Genomic DNA, 23,179 nt, shown 5'->3' with positions numbered 1-23,179 from the left:
CAGTTCTCATTTTGAGTGCGGCTAAGCCATCGAGAATTACTGTTGCTCTAAAAAAGAACCTAACCCCACATTAATCTGGGGTATGGCCTGGTAGGTACCCTCGAAAATCTTTCTCCACCCAAGACAGAACAAATCACCAGGAGATCCCTCCCCCGGCGGCGTACAGTAGACAGACATCCATCAAAAACGGCCCATCGGTCTTAGACCAAGTCACCCTCTATTCGTACCTGACAATCCTGCGACGACTAAGAGACGGAAATTCCCCGCTCAACAAGGCGCAAATATCAGCGACCGCATCCTGTCAGTGACAGATCGAGGGGACGTGGGCACAACTTTTCGACAAGCCAAAGGCCACCACCACCACCACCGCCGCTCTCCCCCCGCCGTATGGATTCGCGACAAGGGACAACGTGGCTGCCGGGCAATTCCTGACCGCCACCTAGGTCATCCACAAGACGACCTAGAGACCCGGAACCTCTTCGGCGCAAACAAACAGCGTCTTGGGTAGGAAAGGGAGGAAATCAAATTAAAAACAGAACTGGAATATAGGCAGTACCGTTGCTATTGTAGCAAGACCAGGCGCCTGAAAGCCCTTGGGGGGTATCGAGGTTGTCTCCAAATCCACGAGAAAAATTATCAAGATGGCGGTTCCTATGACCGAAACCGAAGACCTCAAGGCAAATGGCAGCGGCGCCGAGAGCACGAGGAGAAGTATGGACAGCACGATGCGGAGCGACTTTGTGCCGCTCGTGGCTGTGGTCGATTTTCACCATGCCCGAGGCCCCGAGGTGGAGAGGTGGTTCGGCGCTCCGGAAGGCTTTGACCCCGCCGTCGAGTACGATTGGTCCTTGCTGCCGTTCATGGCCCTGAGCGATGGTGCGCATGCGTAAGTATACTTCCGGAACCGAGCAAATAAAAAAATTCCAAGTAGGAAAATCAAAAGATGATCATGTAAATGTCAAACTAACCCGGGGCTGGCGCCGATCCAATTGCAGCTCGACAGAGGAATTCTCCTACTTCACCCTTCTCCGCCCGGCCACTGATTCTTCCCCGGCGACATCACTCTTCGGAATCGCGTGCACGAGACAGATGGACTCGTCTCAGTTGATCAACAGACCTGCAGACGTGACGCGGTCGACGGTACAAAAGGCCGTCGTTGTCATCGCCGACCACCCGCGCTCGTTTGGCATGTTGCGCGAGCGCATGAGCATCGTCACCAAGGCTTGGTTCGACCAGCGAGAGTTCACAGACGTCGATATTCTTCGTCGCTTCCAAGAGAGCCTTGCTGAGGACAAGAGCAGGGGCAGACTTGCTTCTGAGGATGAAGATAAAGATACGTACCTGGGCCTTAGTCTGCGGGAATTGGTCAGAGAGTTCAAATGGCAAACACTAGTGCTGTTTAAGTGCTGTCTACTGCAGCCCAAGGTAAGAAAGAAGTCGATTCTTTTCTCTGCAGGGCTAAACCGGCCTGCACTGTCTTGTTTCCTTGGCTAACGTCTCCACCATCGCCGAACCAGATGCTTTTCTTTGGATCCCGTTGCGAGCGACTATGCATGATGCAGTTTTCTCTTATTTCATTGATACCCGGCCTTCTTCGCCACTTACAAGACAGCGCCAGCCCAGAATTACACAGTTACGAGGACAGGCTATCAAAACCCACTGGAGTCAAGACTAGTGATCGCACGTCCCTCTTGGCTTACATGGGGATGCCATTGCAAATATTCGGCAAGGTTGGTTACTCGTGAGTCAAACCTTTTGTCACGGGACACTGCTGATGATGCTCTCAAACAAAAAATACAGGGAAGTTTGTTTGGCCCTTACACTCCCTTACAACAATTGGACATATTAGCAGACCATGGTACCAAATCCTACATTGTAGGAAGTACCAACTCTATCCTTCTGCAACAGAAGGATCGCTACAGTGATATTCTTATCGACCTAGATCACAACTCGGTCAGCATAACATCGCCATCTCTCAAATCGGCGCTCGCCCTTTCGTCGGCAGACAGGCGGTGGATCGAATCCGTTGCGGCCGAAGTCAACGACACCTGGGATGAAGCGAACCCAGGGCGCCCCAAGACCATGGGGTATAAAGGAAGTGAGGAGTCAATCAGGCTCCAGTTTGAGGATTACATGTTGTCCCTGATGGCTGCTGTCAAGTGCCGAAACTGGCAAGCCAAGCACAAGGACAACCCTCGAATGCAGTTGTCCCACGTTGAGGGTGACCCGTCGGTTGACTTCAACCCGGACTGGATCGAGCATTGGATGCGAACTGATAACTACCGCATGTGGAACACATACACGGATGACTGTCTGTTTGACATTGCCGAGCCTAAACATCCGTGCGCGAGCGGGCTTAGCCGTCTCGCGCAACAAGTCCAGGACTTGGGCTTGGACGAGCGCCTTGCCGCTGCCGGTGTCGTCGTTGGTCGTGGCGTCGCTGCAGGTAAGGAGCGAGCGTCAACGATTCTCAATAAACTCTATTCCGACGTCGAGGCCCTGCGGGAAGCTCAACGAAAAAGGGCCGAGCAGCAGCAACAGCAGGCCAAGGATAACGGAAACGGTACGGCACGCAACTCTCAGGATACACCCGGCATCACACGTGCCGCCGAGTCGGGCAGGGCCGCACAACCGGCGCAGACCGTAGGTGCGAGGGCAGGCGCATATGCGAGCTCGTGGGCCTCGTGGGCCGGTGAGAAGCGCAAGGCCTGGGCACGATCCAGCAGCACCACGGCCGCCTCACCCCCTGCCGCGACAACCCCTACGACTGCGACCGGCGGCTGGAGTTTTGTGGGCCGAAAAAGCAGCAAGCGAGACACGACGAGCAGCCTTGCATCGTCGCGCCTGTCATACTCGGACGCAAACTCGGAGTCCGAGTTCAATCTACGCAGCCCAACGGCTTCAGTAGCCTCCTCTGGCCTCCACGTCGATGCAGAACCGACGCCCCCGTCTGATGTCTCAATACCGACGTCTCCGGCGACCGAAAAGCGGTCCATGCTTTCACCGGAACAACTGGGTGGCAGCAGCTCCGGGAACCTCAAGGGGCTTGAGGACGGGGCTACACCAGTCCCATCGACTGCAGTCACCCCTACAACCGACGCGCCAAAGGAAGGGATACTGCAGCCTTCTGCCGCAACCTCCGTCCCTGTCTCCACAGCCCAGGCTGTCTCTGACAAGGCAGACGAAGAAGAAGAGGAGGACTCAAAGCCCAACGTCTTTGCCACTATCGAGACGGAGAACGTATGGGCCATCGATAGCCCTTCTTCCCCAATCCCCTTGCGCAAGTCTTCGCCCAAGCCAGAGGGCACGGCACCCGTCGGCTCCAAGATTGTCTTGCTGCCCTGAAGCTTTTCTTTTTCTTCGCCCCCATCTTTTCAGTCTTGTCGAGTAACACCATTTTGTATTGCATGGTAATCTATGACGATTGGGATATGTTTGTTTGAATTCGGATAATGAAGGGTCATGTTGAAAATAAATAGATGAGCCATGTTCGCTTAAAGGGTCTGGATTACCGACTGATCTTTATTTTTTTATTTTTTTATTTTTGTTATGGATTTTTCTTTTCTCTTTGTTTTCTCGGGGAGACCATTTGCATACATCATCGCGTATATATAATAGTTTTCATGTCTGGATAATTTGCGTTGGTGAAACATACAATCAGTATAATGACGAGTTGGGAGAAATAATATTAACCTCCCCAGAAATCCAAGACTAGCTACGTGTTTGTTCTTTGGACACCTCTTCATCGGTCTCAACGCCGAATTTGGTGGCAACATGTCCATTGCGCATTGAATTGAGATCGTATTGATCAGTGATAGCCATGGCACTTTGATAGTATTGCTGTTTTTGATGTTTAAAAGTGCTTGAAATAATCGTGAAGTCCTTCTATTTGTTATCGCCACCGTCAAAGACGCTAGGCAGGCCAGACTCCTGTTTTTTCATTTTTTTTTCAGTGTTAGAAATACATTTGCCGGCTGTTTAGCATGCGGCGCTAGAAGAGTACAAAATATGAACGCATAAAACAAGAGAAGCGCTGAAAGCACTCGGCCAAATCCAATCCAGCTGTGCTAGGCTTCATAACCTATTTCTTAATACACTAACTGGGGATGTAGCCATGTATCCATCAACTTGTAGGCTTTAGATAGATAGTCTATGCAACAGTACGCGTCCACATCAAGGGAGATCGGGCTACTTCTCCGTAACTGCCATCGGGACGTCATCGTCGACAGCTCCTCCGGCCTCTTCCTCGACGGCCGGGACACCCTCGGACGGCTCGCCTTCCATGGCCTTGCCGCCCTCGTATGTGACACGGCGCCACCCGCAGTCTTCGGAACTATCCTTGATCCATTCGACCGTAGGGAAATAATGCTCGTTCTTCTTCATCGTCACGACCCACGGAACGCTGTCAAAGGTAACGGCCTTGAGACGGAAGTCTAGAGGAAAGGTGATTAGACTGTCAGCACATACTTTGCCAAACTCTCATCGAGGCAAACTGTCAACTTACAGGTGTTGTCGGGAATAGCGGTAACGGCCGCCAGGAAAGTTTTGAGGTCTGGCGTCGGCTTGCCGTTTACGTGCGTGATAAAGTTGGTAGGGGCCAAGCCATACTGATACGATGGCGAACCGCGTGTCCTTGCAGAGACATAAACCTCGCTATAGAGTTTGCTGATTTGTTGACGAACTGCCTGGTGTGGGCGATGGAAGATAGCACCACAAAATGAGACAGCATGGTCAGTCTCGACATCGTCGGCTGCCACAGTCGGTAACTTGAGTGTGAGTTCCTTGGTCTCTCGCACAATGACGGCGTCGAGAAATTCATGTGAGTACATGATGTCCAGCTCAGATATGCGAGTGATCAGCTTGCCATTCAGGGTGAGCAGAATGTCACCCTCGAGCAGCGCGCCGCTGTTTTCGTCCTGTTCACGCTCAAATGTCCGCTTCGTGACCATGAAGAGCTGGTGGTGTGACGTGTTGGCCAGCGAGACCTGCTGAATCCACTCCTCTGATACGCCCATGATGCGAGCCTGGGCCATTTGGATAGACCGGAACTCGACAGACAACATCCTGAGTTTGGGGACAATACCTTGCTGTATTTGCTTGACGACCGGGAGCAAGGTTGGCGTCGCCAAACCCAGATGGTACTCTTCATCCCGGTGGGTCGAAGGCGAACGTTCTCCCAGGTATGTTAACCACAAGGCCTGCACTGTACCGTCAGGAGCAACGAGCACACCGCTTCCACACTGCCCGCTCAGGTTGGTGTCAACGGTTATTGCGTCCACATTGACAGCACGGTAGCGAGGAGCTCCGCTGTTGGCAGGAATGGCGACTGCGAAGATTTCGGTGACCGTGGTAGCGGTGTGAACCACACGGCCGATTCTATTGTAACCAATGAAGTATGTGGATGCGCCTTGTGTGATCTCTTCTGAGCTCAGCTTGGCGCTCTGCACAGGAGCGTCTACCAGCTTAGGGTCGTACTGAATAATCGCGTAGTTTTGCAGAGGATGGAGGAAGACCACTTTGCCCTCGACAACGATGGATTCGCCAATGGTGATGGAGATGTCACAGAGATCATATGGCACAATTGCCCGAGATATGACAACTAAGCCCTTCTCGGCGTCGATAACAAGACCCATACCCCACTTTCGATTCTTGGGGAAGCCATCGAGCTTCATCGGCATTGTGCACGTTACATGGACGAACGAGCGAACGAGTTCCGCCACCGCAGGGTGTGAGGTGTGCTCGAGCTGGATGAAAGATGCTTTGCGAGGAACGGGCGGAACGGGCGGAAGAGCATCCGCCAGGTCTGTGAAGTCCCAGAGACCTGTCTCATCGTTGCGCACCGCCAGTTTCATCTTGGATGACCAATGGCGGTCAACATAAATGATGGTGGTGTTGAGGGTGTGCAGGTCGCGCAGGTGCTTATAGGTCACCACGACACGCGCCTTATCGGGTATGTTTTTAACCACTTGAATGAAGGTTTCCAAATCGGGAACCTTCTTGTTATCGATGGTTTGTAAGATCCATCCGTTGTCACTTGTCTCGAACCTGAAGGAACCCGTGGCCTCACACACGTAGACTCCCTTGCAAGCCACACCGTAGAGGCGTGCCTGCTGGTATGACAGACTGTGAAAGCTGCCGCCGGCGACTGAAACAAAGCGATCCGGAGTGATGCTGTGAAGATCTCCGACCTCAACCTCGACCTCCACGTCCTCCCCACCGCGTTGCAAAAGCAGTTTGACGGGCTTGCCGACGTTTGAGTCTAGGATGTCGTCCAAGCGGATGAACTCGGTGATGAGTTCGTCATTGACCTTGAGGAGAACGTCACCCTCCTCCACCTTGTTGGAAGAGGGACCCTCGGGCAGGATGATCTCGGCGACTAGCAGGTTTGTCTCTTTCGGGAACGCCTTGCGCATCTGGGCCTCCCAATGGGGTGCCAAGCCAAGACGTCGGCATTCATCAAACGGCTTAAGCAGGAACTGACATTGGATGTCACCCCGGGTGATGGGTTTACCCTGTTGCAGGCACTGGAGGGCTCGAAGTGGGCGATCGAGGGGCAAAAAGTAGTCAGTGGATGCTCCGTCAGCCCTTCCACCTGCTTGTAGAGCCACGGCATAGCCATCAATGTTGACAACAGGACTACCAGAACTGCCTCCACTCGCCGCCGCACTTGCTTGGTCTAAACAGGATTGGATTAGTTAAAGCCGACATCTAAAGGGACCGTCAGGTCAAGCTAAGAGCTGACAGTAGAGGCGGTAAACCATAGAAAGAGTAAAAAGTATCACTTACAGTAGCATGTGTTGAAGTCTGAATAGCCCTCGCCGTATTCAGGAGCATTCCTATCCAGACGACTTATGACGCCTGAAAGAATACTGAGCTTCTCTCCAGCATCGTTACCAACGACCCTAATCTCGACACCAACTTTGGCCAAATCCGGACGAAGCGGAAGCGCCGCGACTGGCATGTACTTGATGGCCTTTGGATCGAACTTGAGGATACCGAAATCGTGGACAGGATCACGATAAACTGGGTAAGCATCGACCTCCTCGTGGTTGTCAAAGATGCAGTATCCCCAGAAAGGGCCGGAACCGACGACATGACGGTTTGTCAGGATATATCTGTGTAAAGGGATGGACGTCAGCGGTCTTGGCGTACCGAACAAGCTTCGAGAAATCCAATATCAAGAGCCATTGATCGGAAACAACGGGAAACTTACCCTCTTTCAGCGTCCACTACAAAACCAGTCGCCTCGCTTGTGAGAGCAGCATCGGTGTCGAACGAGCAAGTCTGGCAGAATCGGATCGACACGACATTGCTGACGACCTTTTGTATGGTGGCTTGCCACTCGACGGTATCTGGGCCGACAGATGGCAGGAGAGCCTGGGCGAGTAGATCCTCATCGTCGAGACCCTGATCGTACATGTCCTCCTCCGGGGTGTTATCGCCGGTGGATTGCTGTTTCGCGCCGTTCAGGGCTCGCTGGTGCTTGGGCGGACGGTCATCGAGCGACGAGGCCGACCCCGGTTTCCTCTTGGCGCGCTGTGAGGTTGGGCCGTTCATCTTGGACGTGTCAATGGCTGATATATCACGAGGCGATTGATGCGCAGCAGCAGTAGCCGCTGGGGTGGATGCGCTCGAGGAATAGAGGCGCAGCGAGCCGACGGGGACGAGGTTGGAAGTTGGTTGGGGACAGTTGAGTGTGAGGTTCAAGGACGTTGTCGTAGCAGCGGCGCAGAGATTGAAGCGGGACAAGCGGTAAATAGATGTATGGGCGAATGAGCTATTACTTGCGAGACTCCTGCTCAGCCCTGCAATAAAGGCTTTCCGCATACAGGGCCTCCAGAGGACGAGCGAGGTCGAACCGCTGTGGTTAAGTACCTAGCCCAGGCAGGTACTGAGGAAACAACACTGAATTGTCTCCAGTTAGCACCCAGTCAAGGCGAGCAGTCAAACGCCAATGACAGTTCCGAATTTTTTTTCAAGACTGGAAGGGTACGAAGCAGGACCAATGGTTTGCTAACGGTGCATTCCAGCCTGTTGGTCACTGGCTTGGTAAACGTGGGCATGCCGAGCCGCAAACGGGTCCTGGGAACCATTGAGGTTGCTTCTCAAAAGTTCGCGCGGTCACGTGAGTAGCGTTAAGGGCGGTCTCTAGATTCTGCCCACCAACGTCATCTCTTTTTCGCTCCTAAAGGTCCAGCATAGCTCAGCTAAGTCTGGGATTATTACCTGGTTGCATACGTACAGTAAGTACTACGAGTACAAGTCAGTCAGAATTACCCACACAGTGACACAGAGAGATGGGACAAGTTTGATTCTGCGCCGACAATCACAGGTTCTTGAGCCTTGCGGTAATATCCCTTCCTCCCTTTGTGATCCACCGGAGTAGAGTTGGCGCCGTATCAAGCATCATCCCGAAAAAAAGTCTAAATAGGAACTTGGCAGCTCCAGTTCCATTCGTCGTCACACTTGTAAATGATTGAGCAATATTATCTGTGACCAAGGCAATCAGGTTCGCATTGACAGCAGGCAGCTGAAGCGGCGAACTTCATGGCCTTGCACATTGCAAATTCTAGTAGCGACAACTGAACCCAATGTCCTTCGCTGACACAATCCCACCTTGACCTTCCCAGCTCCACTATATGAACAGTCAGTCTCCCCCCAACGACAACAGTCAAGCAAAACAACAATGACATATACTGTCAAATAATCATAACTCCCACTCTAACACAAACCAGGTTGGTGTACATTGCTGTGACCTGTACAGCCCATCGTGTCATCGACGCTTAGGAACCCAAATAGAACCGCACCGCCCAATCCCAGCCGGTAGGCTATTGTCAAGCGTAAAGCAGACCCAGGAATGAATGTTTGGTGCATGAATAATCGTGCATGCACCGGAGGATTTCATCGACGCCAGACTCCGAGAACTCCAAATGAAGAAAGTGACAAAAGGATCCAGGGTCGTCGCCCTGCAGAAAACAAAGGAAGAATGCTGCCAAATGGCGGTTTGATGAAAGGTTGTACATGAGTACGAGAGTCGTAAATGCTAGCTGACAAAAATCCAAACGCCTGCGAATGCTCGTCCGCAATGATTTGCTCTCACAGGAGCTCAAAATCGTCGTCGTCGATTTCTGTCGACACCGTAACAGGCCTCTCAGCAACACTTGGGCCACCGGCTGACTTGCGCAAGTCCCGACGGGCCTTGCGGCCCTTTAGCAGATCACCGTTGGTGTCCACAATCTCGTACTCCTTCTCGACGAACCTCTCGGTCGTCTTGGGATTTGTCTTGACGTACAAGTCAAGGCCAACTGGCGCACGCAGACCTGGGGTTTCGGCAGTATCAAAGCTGTACAGGACGCCCTCGATGCCATCTCGGAAGGCAGTCTGAGGAACGAGCAGATCTAGTATTGACCTAGATGTCTCCTCAATCTCTCCTTGTGCGCCAAGTCTGCCAGTCGCACGTCCATTGACGTGGCGGTAATCTGGGTTACCGCGCGTTGCTTTGCCGACGTTCCCACCCTTCTTCAGCCGGCTGGGGCTATGAGGGTATGGCGGTTAGCTCGAGCTCATTTGTTGCCATTCAACTCGATTCAACACTTACTAGTCAGAGTGCTTCTTCCTCGGCCGGACCTTGGCAAGCATGCCCTCGTTACCTCCAGAAAGTTCGCCAGTGACCATGTCACAGCGCACGCCGGCTAGCGGCCTGGCGCCAATTGCCCATTTCTCTGCTGAGTTCTTTCCACGACGCCATTCCTTGCTTGCGCCGCGAATGTCACGCTCGTACTGGGTAGGCGCCTCAAACATGGTAGCCATGGTTATGTGGTTTGTTACTGGGGATGCTCCAGTCGAATGTGGGAATATCCAAGGAAAGATTCTGTCCAAAGAGATCGACAGGGGCGAGGATCCTGAGGTGCCTTGGTGTCGGCTTGACGAAGTTCCTGATAAGTTACTGTATAACGGGATGTTGTATATTTGCTTGGGAGAGGTGATTTCGGAGGGTTATGCCAGTCCAAGTTTGCCGATAAATTGGGGGAAGTATTAGGGATTAAGTGGTATGAAGTCCGGAAGGGTTATTGGAACAAAGAAATTGATGGTCGTAAGTATCTGTTGAACAGAGACAAAGTCGATGACGGGGTGGCAAAGAACTCGAGAATAACGACGAGCTGCTTGCGTGACACAGCTGGACCTGTAATCACGAGACTCTTCTGCTGGAATGTATGACACAGAATAGCAGGGAGGCGCCTTTCTTTGTGAGAGAAAACAGTCGAGTAAGAAGAAGGAACAGGAATGTCGTCAGGTACTCCTTTGTTGATGATGAGAAAGATTCCTTTAAAGCTGACTTGTTTAAAGTAGGTAGGTAGGTATGGCAAAGCAGGTAGATGATGTGCGGATGAGGCAAGATAAGTAATGAGGATAGGCAGTTGCTATTGCGAATGGTAATTGCCGCTTGGAAAGGGGGTCGGAGCGCCTCGTATGAGTCAAAAAGATGGAAAGGGCGTTGGGATGCAGCAGATGAGAAAGACTGGGGCTAAATAAACTAACACCAAGCGGAACCAGGGGCAAAGAAACAGAACGCTTTAAGATGGTACAAAATAGGTATATAAATCAGGATGATTCGTTATGACTAACTAGTTCGAGTATGGGATTTAAATGTTTGTTTTCTTGATTGAAGTTGAAATGATGAAAGGGAAAGAAAGGGAAGAAAGAAAAAAAAGGCAAACTCGAAGAAGGGGGCGCGCATGTTTCTTCGAGCCCATATAATAACTAATAGAGGCGCAGGCATGGGGGCGTGATGCCGACTAAGGTAAGTTGAAGTAACGAAGCCAACAGCAATCTTATCAGCGGGTTTGAGATGACGACTGATAAAGCTGGGGGTGTGTCTTTAAGTTTTACGCGCGTGTGTGTTACGGCCTAGACTGGAAATAAGTGTGACAGGTTTCCAAAGGCGGGGGCGTGCGTCTTTGTCTCTGAGATTGGCTCAGGCGAATGGAATTGGAGATTGGGGGCATTCTGTGTGGTCGGTGGATTCCGGCATGACTGGGACTATGGGCTGGGCGGAGTCACGCCTGCGGATTTCAAAAGGTGTGGTCATTAGATAGGTAGGTTGGTCTCTTTTCCGTTTCTAGCGTCTCGTCTTTCAGATGCAACAAATGATTGGGGCTGCAGTCCGGCGTGACCAATTAACCCAGCATTTCAAAGCACAGGGCAGAAGCAGCTCATCCGAGCCGGCCTGCACCCATGGCAACCCCTGCGAGACCCCGATGATGATGACAGTTGCGGCGTGTTGTTCCTGAACTTCCCCAGGTAAAAATCGATCATGACGATTATGAAATCAGATCAGATGGACAACCATTCGGAAACATGGAAATGCCAGCCCTCATTTTGTGTGTGGTGTAGCGCTGAACAACCTCTACCTCGGTTCGAGTAACTAAGGTACCGTACCTTGCCTAAGTTACGTAGGAAGGTACCTAGGTAGGTACCTAGCTATCTGAATGTTTCCACGTCAGAAATCGCGCTCGTGCTCTGCTTGACTAACGGTTTGCGCCCACCCTTTTATTTTTATTCATTTTTATTTTTGTCATTTGCATTTATCGCCCGAGGCTGCTGAGCACTGAAGGCTGAGCCAGCCGCCAAGCCCGCCCTTTCGGCCGGCTGCCAGCCTAGAACTGGCATCTACCCAGAGGTAGGTGCCTACATACTATATACAGGTACCCACGGGCAGCTGATTTTGCGGCTAATTGGTTCAAGGTCTGTGGGGGTTCCCCTATCATTGAGCCTAGTCTACTTAGTATTGTTCTACTGGTAGGTGCCCTTGGTGTCATAGATGGTATAATACAGTGCATACGGGGTCGGAGTCCCTACTGCAATTATAGTCCAATCTAAAAGTAATAAGCTTGCGACATTGTTATGCCATTTTATTGTTGTCGACACGTCAGAGGTAACCTTGATAGGTAGGTCGTAATCCTTGTCTCCGAATCATCCGTTTGGCCATCCCACTGAAGGAGCCGAGAACGGCGCCCAAGATAGAAAGAAGTTTAACCCGTGTAGCAACCAATACAATACGCTTACTGTACTTTTGTAGATTGTAAACCGAAGGAGCATCCAACAAGGCCCTCAAGAATGACTCGTCCATACAGATGACAAGCGGACAGGGTCTACCGCGTATTGGTTATTACAGCCTAGGCTCAATTCTCATCCGCGGATCTTTTGCACTTCAGTGGTTTCACTCCATTCAGGGCTCTCAACTATTCTTAAAAGTTCATCCTAGGTTGCCCAAGGTTGGAATATGAACGCATCGGTAGTGGAAAAAGACTGATTCGCGCAACCTAAATTCCCTTGAGAGGCGTTGCTATCGCAGTTACAGTCTACGTCGGTCATTCCCACGCATGCACCCCGCATTTCGTTATCCAAGGTGCTGCTTCTTTCTACTCCACAGGCATAATCGGGACCTTATCTACCTACAGCTAGCTACCTATTGTACTTGTCTCCATACGGGTCGGCAATACGCGTGCTCCCGAAGCAACCCCGGAAACGTCGGGAATGTACTCTAGCACGGTGAACTACCTATCTAAGTTAATTGAAGGGTTTACTAGGGTTAGCAGGAGAGTTGAGCGGATCTCTTGTCCAAGGCCTGGAAATTTTGAGCTGAGGCTACACAGACTTTGAGAGGCTTCTTTGGCAACTCCGAATTTGGTGACATGAGCAGATAAATTTCCGGATCCGGTAAGTTTTGGTCACGCAGGCTAACTTTCAGGTCTTTGTGCACGCACCGTCAATCAAACCATCCAACACTGTGCAACCGTATCAACGAAAACAGCCATTGCTCAGCCTGGACAACCGATCTTGGCATGTGTTATAAAAAAATCAAGGATTATTACAAGCCTTCCAGGCAAAACAATGGTCATTACGAGGCAGAGTTGGCAACACCGTCTGGCACAGTTTTTGGTCAGCAGTCCGAGGGGGTTTCTATTGATAGCACGCAACCCAAAAAAGAACAAAAACGTCAATACTGCACAGGCTTCCGCGGAAGTGGCCTTCAATGACCTAGCAACGTCACCCGAACTTATCCGGTAATTGCACGCATCTGATAAGAACACACAAATTACATCTCTGTAAGGTGCGTGCATCTAAACATGAATTTTTTGTAATAAAAAAAAAAAAAAAAAAAAAAAAAAAAAAAAAAAAAAAGTATGATGAGCTGAATTACTTTGCTGTATGGCCATTACCATAAGGGTATCTGTCGCACAGGTCTACCGGTAAGCTTCAGTATCTCGGTTCCACAGACTAACCAGCACACTTCCACGGGCAAAACATGCATGGACGCAGGGCTCTTGAAACCACCCAAGTCACCGGTAGCAAACCCCGGCGTTCCCGATGTCCCATCACGTTGCCGGATTGATTGTCTGGTGCTCCAATAGAGAATGCAGACTTTCCCAGAACTCGACAGCTGTGGCGTCATGGCTTGACTGTTCATGAGCCTGCTTTGGTGTTCAATTGCACCTTTCATTTGACGGCTCATCGCGTATTGCGACTGGGTTGTCTGATCAAAGAACGTAATTGACTCCAAGCTAACGAAGCAATTACTTCGCCAAGAGGGGTTTGTCAGCAGGGATGTGATGTCATCGCTTTGTCGGCTGACGAGCGAGGCCAAGATAACGATAAGCGACCGTACACGTGACTTGAACCTCCAAATGGATTTCAACCTCGCGAACAAAAGACGCGTAGAGACGCTTAGTCATCATTAGAGTGGCGCGCCATGCCATCGTGAAAATGACCCAGATAACGTTCTTGATTGTGCATGTCGCCTAAGCTGAATTCTAGCCTGAATCCGGGTTCAGTGGATTCGTAGGTAAGCTACTGGGTGCCCGTGCATTTCTTCCAATCTAATTTGGCCCCACAACAATCGGATTGTAGCAACTGTGCATCGACTTTTGGGACTGGATACGAGAATACAATTATACGAATAGTAGATTATTCATCAATCAAGGGTAACAGAGAGACCGGAGGACTCATCTCACTCCGCTGTTCCATCCGAGCGGGCATCGTTGTTCCACACGCCACGCCAGCATGCCATCGGACTTGGCATCGTACCTTGCCGACCACTATCTCACAGCCGACCCGAAACCCTCAAAGAAGCGCAAGAGGAAGCATGGCGACAGCAAGAAGAAGAAGGAAGGCGATGGCCTCTTGATTCAGGACGACGACGACGATGCAGCCTGGACCAAACCGTCGAGCCGCGACGCCGACGCCGACGAGCTGGGCTCCACAGCGACGGTAGCGGGAACGTCGGCCGAGTTCAGAAGGGCCACCAAGTCGAGCTGGAAGACGCTCGGCGGTGGCAGCAGCAAGCAAGACATCAACAACAACGCAGATCAAGAGGCGGCAGCAGCAGATGCTATCCTAGCGTCGGCGGCCGCAGAAAACGCCGCTGCTCGGGCCGCCGAGGACGATGCGCCAGTCGTGGACGGCGCCGCGGCGGCAGCTGTCAAGATGAGCGACGGCACGCACGCGGGCCTCCAGACCGCCGCAACCGTGGCGGCGCAGCTGCAGAGGAGGCGCGCCGAGGAAAAGGCGCAGTACGAGCGGGAGCGGGCAGAGCGGCGGGCAGCGCGCGGCGGCGACAGCAGTGGGGAGGAGGAGACGGTATTCCGCGACGCCACGGGCCGTCGGATAGACGTCACACTGCAACGGGAGCAAAAGAGGAAAGCCGAGGCCGAGAAGGAGCGGGCTGCCAAGGAGGCCCTCAAGGGAGAGGTTCAGATCGAAGAGGCGCGCCGCCGCCGCGAGAAGCTCGAGGATGCAGCGCTCATGCCTCTGGCCAGAGGCAAGGACGACGAGGAGATGAATAATGCCTTGAGGTCCGAACAGAGGTGGAATGATCCCATGATGCAGTTCATGAGTGAAAGCGACAAGAGGGAGGCTGGAGGCACAGCCAAAACTGGTGGCAGGCGAGTCAAGGGCAGGCCGGTTTACAAAGGACCTGCGGCTCCCAACAGATATGGGATACGGCCAGGCTACCGCTGGGACGGCGTCGACCGTGGAATTGGTTTCGAGGCTGAACGGTTCAAAGCATTAAACCGGCGTGAACGAACCAAGGATCTCGAATATAATTGGCAAATGGATGAATGAGTATTATATATACTTTAGGTTGCTTCATAACGACGAAAGTGCTCGCTGCCTTAATTATCACTTGGTCCAAAAAAAAGTATCTCCTTTGCGCTGGGTTCCGCTATTGTACACTATGCGTTATGATAATCAACCGCAAAGAATCCAGAAACCGACTGTTCCCGGATTTAATGGGACATTGGCCATACTATTTTCTAGTCCTACGACTCGCAGAAGAACTTCAGCCTCATATTGTTGGTCTTAGAATCAAACCACCCGTGGTCCATTCCCTGGATGAATGGAGTTTTACTGTATGGGCGAGCTTTTTGATGTTATTGTGCGTCTTGACATGCCTAAAATATCGCCTATAAAAGTCCCGACAGCTGATACCCCTCGGATTTGCTGCGAGGGCGGCCACAACTGCCGGAGACGTGACAGTGCAATACAAGCAAGTACACTATTTGCTTGGCTTCATCCGCAGCAGCTTATCGACCTTGTCCAGTTGTGAGTGGCGGACGACAAGACTGATGAACTCCTTCCTGTGAATCTGGTTTTCGCCCGTTCCAACTCGGTCACTGAAGTATCGCTTCAGCAGATCTCCAATAGCAATGCCCTGTGGGTTTGCTGCAAGAGCGGCCACGATCTCGTCAGGAGTGACCACGCCGGGCTTCGGGCTGTCACCCTTGATGGGTGATCCAGGTTTAGAGCCTGCAGGTTTCGGGTGGTCAGCATGTAGGCGGCGCGGCGAGTTTGAAAAAAATATGTCCAGGAACTTACCTGATCCCGGATTAGGGCTTCCGGCCCTGGAGCCGACGGGTGTGCCGCGAGAACTGCTGCCGGTGGCTCCCAACTTAAGTCGGTTCTTCTTAATACCGCCATCTGACATCTCTCCACCAGTAGCCTCACCATCGCTGGTAGCACCACCGGGGCCCTTGACACGCTGCCCAGGCACTGGGGTTCCGGAGCGGCTGGGTTGTACTGAGCCGGTAGCCAATTTCTTTGCCTTCTTGCGAGATGCTTCGTTCTCGCTTGATTCGGATAGGTTGGGGGAACCCGGGCGCTTGAGGGACTTCCCTTGCTTGTTCTTACTAGGTGAGGTTCCACTGCCTTTAGCCGAGGCTCCCACAGAAAGCTTTTCCTTCTCTTTGGCTTCCTTGGCTTCTTTCTCTTTCGCCTCCTTCTCCTTGGCCTCTTTCTCCTTGGCTTCCTTTTCCTTTTCCTCGTCCGGCTCAGATTCTGAGCTCTGTGCAGCGAGTTAGTAGAGGAATCCTGGAAAGATGGCGGGGATGAACTTACACTCGACGAGTCATATGGGTTGTCCTTGTCATCCGAATCACTCTGGTACATCAAGTGCTTTTCACGACGGGCCAGAGCCTTGCGGACACGCTTGCCCTCTTCCTTTCGCAGTTGCTCCATCAGCTCCTCCTCGGCCTCCTCTTTCTCCACTTGCTTCTCGTTCGCATCACCAAACAGGTTGGCGCCGAGATGATTGCGCCGTTGTCGCTCTTTTGCCTCCTTGGTCTCCTCATCCCTCTCCTTCTCAAACGTGTGGTTTTCATCATCATCCTGGAACTCATCTCCAGACATATCAATGTCGTCCTGATCAAGCTTCTCAGATCTGGGAGCGGACCGATAGGTGTTGCTTTCCTTCTTGACCTTGGTTGCCCTGCCACCTCGAAGGAAATCCCGCGTAGCCGCTATCTCTTGCTCGAGCTTCATTTGCTCCTTCTTCTCCTCGGTCATCTTGTGCGGGCCGATAGCGACGTTTTGCTTCATGATGCTCTCGGCCTGCTCAATGCTGAATGCCTTGAAGTGAGGCTTTGAAGTGAACTTGTAGTACTTCTCCAGCGGGACCATTTTAAAGCCCTCGCCGCTGATAACAAGACCAACGTTTGCCTGGGATAGAGCAGCAACGTATTGACCAACCCACACGTTCTTGCCATCCGCATCTTCCAAATGCCATGGTAGAGCTTCTTCATAACGCAGTTCGGATGTCTTGGGATCGTAGTCTTTCTTCGTTTGTCTATGCGACGTAAAAGCCTTTTCTTTCTTTTGGGGCTGCGGCTTCTTTTGCGCAGGTGGCTCGTTTGGCTTGATTGTTGGTGCTATCTGAGCAAGGTCCGCTGCACGTTGGGCTTCCTTATCCGCTTTGATCTGTGCCAATCTCTCGGCCTCCTTGTCGTCTGTTGTAGGCTCGGGTGGAGGTGGGCTCGCCTTGACTTCCTCCTCCTCTGGTACGACTCTGGCCGCCGCTGGCTGTCGGGGATCGCGGCGATGGAGAGTAACAGGACGCGAGAACTGTTCGGGGTCGGTGGGATCGATACCATTTATTGGATCGCCTTGGACTGCCTTGGCCCGGGACAATCGCATGACATGGTAGCGTGCTTCCATGAGGGCACGCTTAGAGATCATCAGCGGATACTCGACAACATTTGGCGGCGCAGGATCGGTCCAGCCACCGTTGAGCTTGCGCCGAGCCTCAAAGTCCTTGAGCTTCTGGTAGTCCTGCTCCCGGAGAGCCTCGACTGGATCCTTTGACGGACCGGCTTTCGCAATGACAGTCGCGGACGGCTTCACGGTAGACGCGGGCCGGTTCATCTGCTTGGATGGGTCGTTTCGGCCTCGCGCCACCAATGGATTTACCGCGCGCGGTCGGCGGTACGGGCGTTTGGGCGCCTGCCCAGGCTGCCCGTTCGGAGCATTGGGAGGTGGCGGCGCGCTCATTTTGATTTGTCTGATGAATGAGGCGGGGAGGTCACAGTTAAACAGTTACGATTGCGCTCAAGTGAAGGTAATGAAAAAGGTGAAGACCGGTTTAAAAAGGCCTTGGCACCGAGGGAAAGTGGACAATGTCAGGGATGAACACCATCGAAGGATTTTGATTTGATGAAATGCTTGTTTATATGGGAGAAAAGAAAACAACACCGCGACAGCAATTCAAATAAAAGAGGGCAAGAAAGTGCACATGCGAACGCTCCCTTTGGTTTGGTTTGCCTTTGCGCGTTGATGCACGTCAGCCGTAATGTGAAAGTAAAGTAAATGTTGACTGACGGTGACCTGACGGCGACTTGCTTGTCTGCATGCGGAATGACGGGGTTGGCTTGTGCACAGTGCCGGATTTGCGTGTAGAGTACTCTTGTGGCCCAAGTTCTTGGTAAACTTGCCAATCACCGCCCAGAGCCTTCAACTCATAGTGGGGCTCATTGACGGAATTTATCTTACAGTGACTTGAGCTTGCAAGCATCGTCACAAAAGATCATAAGAGGAGGATGGTTTAGGTACCTATACTGAGGAATACATCAGAGGGGGAGCTACAGCGAACATCTTACCATAGTATTAGAAGCTATCTCATCTCCTAGGAATCTAGGTAGATCCGTACGTATCTTAGAGCAGCAGTATGAATGATGGTGGATGTTGTGGATAATGATGATAGCCTCTGAGCCTGCTCGCGCTTGCTCTGGGTGATGCAAGAAAAGATGTATGGCTTGTGGACACTGTGTGGGTCAGGTTTGTGCTCAGCAGCAGAAATGGCTGCATGCTAAGGTGGCCCTTGATTGAGGTGAGGCTTCCTTGTCCAGGTTCAAATTCGTCAAGCCGCAGCTGATCTTTTATGCTGCCTCGATAATTTATCAATTTCTTCACTGTTTTCAAAGGACCCGGCGAAACGAAAGCTAAATATTAAGTTTGGCATGCAAAAGCTAAGTAAGATCATATGAGCATCTCAAGCAGACTGTCCCGACGTATAGCTTAGGCTCATTCTCAGTCTGCTTGTACGTATGTAAGCTATTTTTTCCTACCCAGGGAGTACCTTTTTTGTGAACCTCCCTTTTTGTCAAAGTTCTGGGGTGCAAGGCTTTGAGGTCACATATCATCAAGAACATTTCGCTTCAACCCATGAGATGAGGCTGATTATCAGTTAGACCGTGCAAACCGTCGGTTTTGCATAAATTCGGCATAAAGAACAGAGCAGTCATCTTTGCAGGTCTAGTGCTTTGCACAAATCATTCAGGCTACCTGCTGGTTCACCGTACGCCCATATAGGAGGACTTACCTTTCTGGGTCTGACCTGGAAATCACCCGAGCACGCAAGGTTGGCCAATAGGGCCACTGATGGCTTGTAGCCTTCAACCAGTCTCCACATGGAAAGGCCAGGGGCCCAGCCTACAGGCCTGGAGGATAGGCTACGCGGTCTTATACTCTCCAACAATGGAAACGACATTGGTTCCTTGCCCTCTCCCTCACCCTCACCGGCGAAGAACCCCGTCGACATTCCAAGTGGGGTAGCACGGGACTCAGTCCTGGATTCCGACATTCAGCCTTTGCCCGGCCCGCCCGACGTCGCGGCTGCCAAGCAGCCCAAGACTGGACGGAAGCGTTTAAATCAGGCCCAAAGGCGGGAACTTTCTGCTCAACTGTCTATCCCCATCGATCCACGCCCTTTGACATCCAGTAATAACTGGGGATCACCTCCGGGTTCCGGTGCCCATCGGTACAATGCCCATCCACACCAATACTCCCACAGATCCCAGTCGGCTACACTAAACCAGTTCGATTCCAACTTTCATGGGTCCCCACCCAGTCATCGATATATGAATCACCGCCAGAACCTACCGAGCAATGGACCTCCTGGATTTGAGGACCAGTGGCGACCTCAGCATGGTGGGAACCCTGACGCAATGCTAAGGAATCGACACCAGCAGTATCCGAGACCTCAATTTGAGTCTAGCTCAGGCCACAGAGGTTCACATACAGGGGGAGGTCAGGGACGGTATCCCCCCTTGACACAAGAGACTCTGGACAACCAGGCGGCACTTTTGAACGGGCTGTGCGAAACCATTATCAAGGATGCCGAGATTTCATTTGAAGAGATCGCAAGAAACGAGCAGTTTCGCCTCAGGATTGAGTACATCTGTCGCAAAACCATCGCACAACACGAGCTGCAGTATGAACCAAACTTCATTCCCGAGACGGTGCAGCTAAGGTGCTTTGGCAGCCTTTCCTCTGGGTTTGCTACCAAGGCGTCAGACATGGATCTAGGTCTTCTATCACCGCTCTCTTTTCCTCAGCCTGATGACGGCAACTCACCTGTACCACGACTTTTGGAAAAGGCATTTCTTGAAGCTGGACTGGGAGCCAGATTACTCACACGCACAAGGGTGCCCATAATAAAGCTTTGCGAGAAGCCTTCGGAGCAGCTTTACAAGGCCCTTTGCCAGGCAAGAGTAAAATGGGAGAGGGGAGAACCAGAAGACCACGGTGCTAGCGGCGATGAAGCTGCCGATGATGAAGACGAAGATACAAGTCCTGCAGTAACCGAACCGCAGGAGACTGCCACTCTGTTATCACCCGCATCCGATGTTGCTCTGAGCAACCCAGACCTGTCATTGGTTCCGGGATCTGGGCCATATGAGGATGAACTTGCCAAGTTGAGACAGATTGGCACCACAAGCCTCGGCAATTACTTCAACTCGGCAAAGAAGCTCCTTAGAAAGTTTGGCAAACGCGACATAAACAGTACTAACGCTAGCGAGCTTTCGGAGGATGACCTTCAAGTTGTAACAGACGTCGCATACGCCTTTGTCTATGGTTTGGCCGACGAGGAGCTCAAAACCCGCCTCATGAGCAGATATTCTGTCTTCGCCGGCACTGAGTCACGACATACCCACTACCGCTGTCTGTCAGGAATGATGGCCCAGATAGAAGGCGAGCTTTTGGCAATGGCGTGGGACAAACGATCACTCCCGGAGAAAGACCTGCGCTCAGAGAGTGAAGCCAACAACAAGGTCAAGTATTGGGGAGTACTGCAGGATCAGAGGTCATTTGGAACTGACCCGCTGGGCTTTAGTAAGGAACTCAAGCTTATGCGGAGCATGCTCCAAAATATCCCTTCGCTCCAAATCCAGACCTTAAAGCAGTTGCAGAGCGAGTCGGCCGTCGAATATCATCAGCGAACGGTCAAGCTTTGCATGGAGCTCGGCATTTACGACGCAGCAAACCCTGACAATCCTCGCCTACCGATTGCCATTCGCCAATATGCACTGGGCATCTGGGATCACAAGATCCGCGACCAAGTGCTTACTTGTATCGACAGCATGGGCGTCATCAGCTTGAAGGCTGTTGCACGACTACACAAGAGCCTCCAATTGGCAGCCGACTTTGAGAAGGCTCTTTCCAAGGGCTTCTACCCAAACGACATTGAACTTGTAAAAACGTACATTGGTATGCTCCGGAGGCCATTGCAGCGTTCAAACCCTCCGCATCACTACTACGACTATGTGGTGCCCCTGACCCCTCAAGATATGGCCACTGTACAGGCAGTCAAAACCCTTTCAGACCCCTCGGTCGCCGTTCGCAAGGCCCCGCGCGATCCTTTCGGCAATGGGCTAGAGTTTCCGAAGTCTGGTGTTGGTGTTCAGTGCGACATCAACTTCTCGGCGCACCTCGCCCTGCAGAACACACTGCTTCTTCGATGCTACTCATATGTAGACCCCCGAGTACGTCCCATGGTACTCTTTGTCAAGCATTGGGCAAAAGCCCGTGGGATCAACACTCCGTACAGGGGAACTCTGAGCAGCTACGGCTACGTTCTCATGGTACTGCACTACCTAGTGAATGTTGCACGACCTTTTGTCTGCCCTAATCTGCAGCAACTGGCAAGGCCACCGAACCCGCACATGACTCCAGCAGAGATGGAGGCAACTCAGTTTTGCAAGGGTAAAGACGTGCGGTTTTGGAGAGATGAAGAGGAGATAAAGGGCCTAGCGAGTCAAAATCTACTCACGCAAAATCGGGACTCGGTTGGACACTTGCTGCGCGGCTTCTTCGAGTACTACGCGCATCCAGGTGCCCTGAGTATAGGGCAAGGTCATGGATTTGAATGGGGGCGTGAGGTCCTGAGCCTACGAACGCTGGGCGGAATCTTGACAAAGCAAGAAAAGGGTTGGACTGGCGCCAAGACGGTCATTGTGCGACAGCCAAGTACACCCGCCAGTGCTTCCGAGACACTTTTTGAGCCTCCAGGCCAACTTGCTACCTCACCGCGCTCTACCGTTGCGCCTCGACAGGCCGCCAGCACGGAAACGAAGGAGGTTCGCAATCGCTACCTCTTTGCAATCGAGGACCCGTTCGAGATTGACCACAACGTTGCGCGAACAGTGACGCACAACGGAATCGTCGCCATCCGTGACGAGTTTAGACGGGCGTGGCGCATCATCCGGGGCGTTAGCAAGGCGACCTCTCCCAGCGAGAATTTGTTACAATATATCGAAACGGATCGTGATAACGAGGTCACTAGCCACTTGAGCGAACTTGTTGATGAGATTCACGGCGTTGGGCGCAAGGGCATTTCCTGAGGGACAAGGAACCAGAAGGCTTTGTATTTGTATACCTGATGACGTTGGGGTGATATTGTTCATCACCAAATGATACAGTGTGATTTGTATGGGAAATAGGTATGATTTTTCCAGGTTCACTGGTCAAGCCAGCACCTGTCTGTCTTTTGTAAAGGCTTGGATGATGCTGGAAACTGGGGGTGCTTTGTAAATAGGGGGTCTTTGGTCTTCCACATGTGTGATGCTGGCGACTGGATTTTGGCAACAACGCATGTTCTCGGCTGCCTTGGCTTCTACACGCGATGCATTTTGCGGCGAAAAGAATTACCTGGTGAAACCAATCTGCACAAATCTCTTTGTTTCCATGGTTTGTTTTCTTGATTTGGTAGAAAACAAAGATAAAGCTTGGTGACCTGGGGGGGGACAACCAGACGTGGGGGATTAAATCTCTTCCAGTCAGGCTATTTCCCTAATTCGTTAAACTTTGAGATTGCATATTCTCCCTTTTTGTTGCATCCCATCAACATAGAAAACTGCATCTGAAGAAGATAATATTGATATTTATGCATGGTCAGTAAAGTTTCGGATTGCTTCCAACTAACCCACCGACGCGTTCACTGACCGGATTGTTGATCCAGGCAACTACACACGCGAGGATATAAAAAAGTACAACATCCCCAAGATCGGCGAACTACTTACCACACAACCTCGTATCAAAACCATCTCAGAGCGCTATCACTTGTCAT

General features: G+C 51.8%; 6 protein-coding genes across 6 annotated transcripts; 3 read left to right on the top strand and 3 right to left on the bottom strand.

Annotated features, from left to right (window-relative positions):
- The first annotated feature begins 142 nt into the window (after positions 1 to 142).
- PgNI_03664 (uncharacterized protein) lies at positions 143 to 3,647 on the top strand. Its single transcript, XM_031123718.1, has 4 exons — positions 143 to 886; positions 996 to 1,425; positions 1,518 to 1,730; positions 1,801 to 3,647. The coding sequence occupies exons 1-4, from the start codon at positions 642 to 644 to the stop codon at positions 3,343 to 3,345; spliced, it is 2,433 nt and encodes an 810-aa protein (XP_030983464.1). The 5' UTR covers positions 143 to 641; the 3' UTR covers positions 3,346 to 3,647.
- A 204-nt stretch (positions 3,648 to 3,851) lies between these two features.
- Positions 3,852 to 8,046, bottom strand: PgNI_03663 (uncharacterized protein). The gene is made up of 4 exons (XM_031123717.1): positions 7,214 to 8,046; positions 6,787 to 7,115; positions 4,505 to 6,676; positions 3,852 to 4,433 (listed from the first exon to the last, which is right to left on the bottom strand). Exons 1-4 carry the CDS (start codon positions 7,825 to 7,827, stop codon positions 4,189 to 4,191), a joined length of 3,360 nt encoding a protein of 1,119 aa, XP_030983459.1. The 5' UTR covers positions 7,828 to 8,046; the 3' UTR covers positions 3,852 to 4,188.
- Positions 8,047 to 8,319: 273 nt separating this feature from the next.
- Positions 8,320 to 10,830, bottom strand: PgNI_03662 (uncharacterized protein). Its single transcript, XM_031123716.1, has 2 exons — positions 9,599 to 10,830; positions 8,320 to 9,535 (listed from the first exon to the last, which is right to left on the bottom strand). The coding sequence occupies exons 1-2, from the start codon at positions 9,808 to 9,810 to the stop codon at positions 9,097 to 9,099; spliced, it is 651 nt and encodes a 216-aa protein (XP_030983458.1). The 5' UTR covers positions 9,811 to 10,830; the 3' UTR covers positions 8,320 to 9,096.
- A 2,988-nt stretch (positions 10,831 to 13,818) lies between these two features.
- Positions 13,819 to 18,241, bottom strand: PgNI_03660 (uncharacterized protein). Its single transcript, XM_031123714.1, has 3 exons — positions 16,399 to 18,241; positions 15,880 to 16,345; positions 13,819 to 15,810 (listed from the first exon to the last, which is right to left on the bottom strand). The coding sequence occupies exons 1-3, from the start codon at positions 17,824 to 17,826 to the stop codon at positions 15,560 to 15,562; spliced, it is 2,145 nt and encodes a 714-aa protein (XP_030983460.1). The 5' UTR covers positions 17,827 to 18,241; the 3' UTR covers positions 13,819 to 15,559.
- On the top strand, positions 14,065 to 15,126 carry PgNI_03661 (uncharacterized protein; the record flags this gene model as incomplete). Its single annotated transcript, XM_031123715.1, has 1 exon — positions 14,065 to 15,126. The coding sequence occupies one exon, from the start codon at positions 14,065 to 14,067 to the stop codon at positions 15,124 to 15,126; it is 1,062 nt and encodes a 353-aa protein (XP_030983461.1).
- A 1,000-nt stretch (positions 18,242 to 19,241) lies between the features above and the next one.
- Positions 19,242 to 22,454, top strand: PgNI_03659 (uncharacterized protein; the record flags this gene model as incomplete). Its single annotated transcript, XM_031123713.1, has 1 exon — positions 19,242 to 22,454. The coding sequence occupies one exon, from the start codon at positions 19,242 to 19,244 to the stop codon at positions 22,452 to 22,454; it is 3,213 nt and encodes a 1,070-aa protein (XP_030984764.1).
- Between the last annotated feature and the right edge of the window lie 725 nt (positions 22,455 to 23,179).

The sequence above is a fragment of the Pyricularia grisea genome (assembly GCF_004355905.1).
Source record: "Pyricularia grisea strain NI907 chromosome Unknown Pyricularia_grisea_NI907_Scaffold_2, whole genome shotgun sequence".
NCBI classification, from domain to species: domain Eukaryota; kingdom Fungi; phylum Ascomycota; class Sordariomycetes; order Magnaporthales; family Pyriculariaceae; genus Pyricularia; species Pyricularia grisea.
This window is presented reverse-complemented; position numbering and strand designations above follow the sequence as displayed.

Excerpts from the sequence above, each read along its gene's own strand:
- PgNI_03664 (XM_031123718.1), top strand. The coding sequence starts at position 642 with ATGGCGGTTCCTATGACCGAAACCGAAGACCTCAAGGCAAATGGCAGC. Across the intron at positions 1,426-1,517 it reads GCTGTCTACTGCAGCCCAAG|ATGCTTTTCTTTGGATCCCG; the intron begins GTAAGAAAGAAG and ends TCGCCGAACCAG. Across the intron at positions 1,731-1,800 it reads CATTGCAAATATTCGGCAAG|GGAAGTTTGTTTGGCCCTTA; the intron begins GTTGGTTACTCG and ends CAAAAAATACAG.
- PgNI_03663 (XM_031123717.1), bottom strand. The coding sequence starts at position 7,827 with ATGCGGAAAGCCTTTATTGCAGGGCTGAGCAGGAGTCTCGCAAGTAAT. Across the intron at positions 7,116-7,213 it reads GTAGTGGACGCTGAAAGAGG|ATATATCCTGACAAACCGTC; the intron begins GTAAGTTTCCCG and ends CCCTTTACACAG. Across the intron at positions 4,434-4,504 it reads CGCTATTCCCGACAACACCT|ACTTCCGTCTCAAGGCCGTT; the intron begins GTAAGTTGACAG and ends CCTTTCCTCTAG.
- PgNI_03662 (XM_031123716.1), bottom strand. The coding sequence starts at position 9,810 with ATGGCTACCATGTTTGAGGCGCCTACCCAGTACGAGCGTGACATTCGC. Across the intron at positions 9,536-9,598 it reads AGGAAGAAGCACTCTGACTA|CCCCAGCCGGCTGAAGAAGG; the intron begins GTAAGTGTTGAA and ends ATACCCTCATAG.
- PgNI_03660 (XM_031123714.1), bottom strand. The coding sequence starts at position 17,826 with ATGAGCGCGCCGCCACCTCCCAATGCTCCGAACGGGCAGCCTGGGCAG. Across the intron at positions 16,346-16,398 it reads ACCCATATGACTCGTCGAGT|AGCTCAGAATCTGAGCCGGA; the intron begins GTAAGTTCATCC and ends CTCGCTGCACAG. Across the intron at positions 15,811-15,879 it reads AAGCCCTAATCCGGGATCAG|GCTCTAAACCTGGATCACCC; the intron begins GTAAGTTCCTGG and ends CGAAACCTGCAG.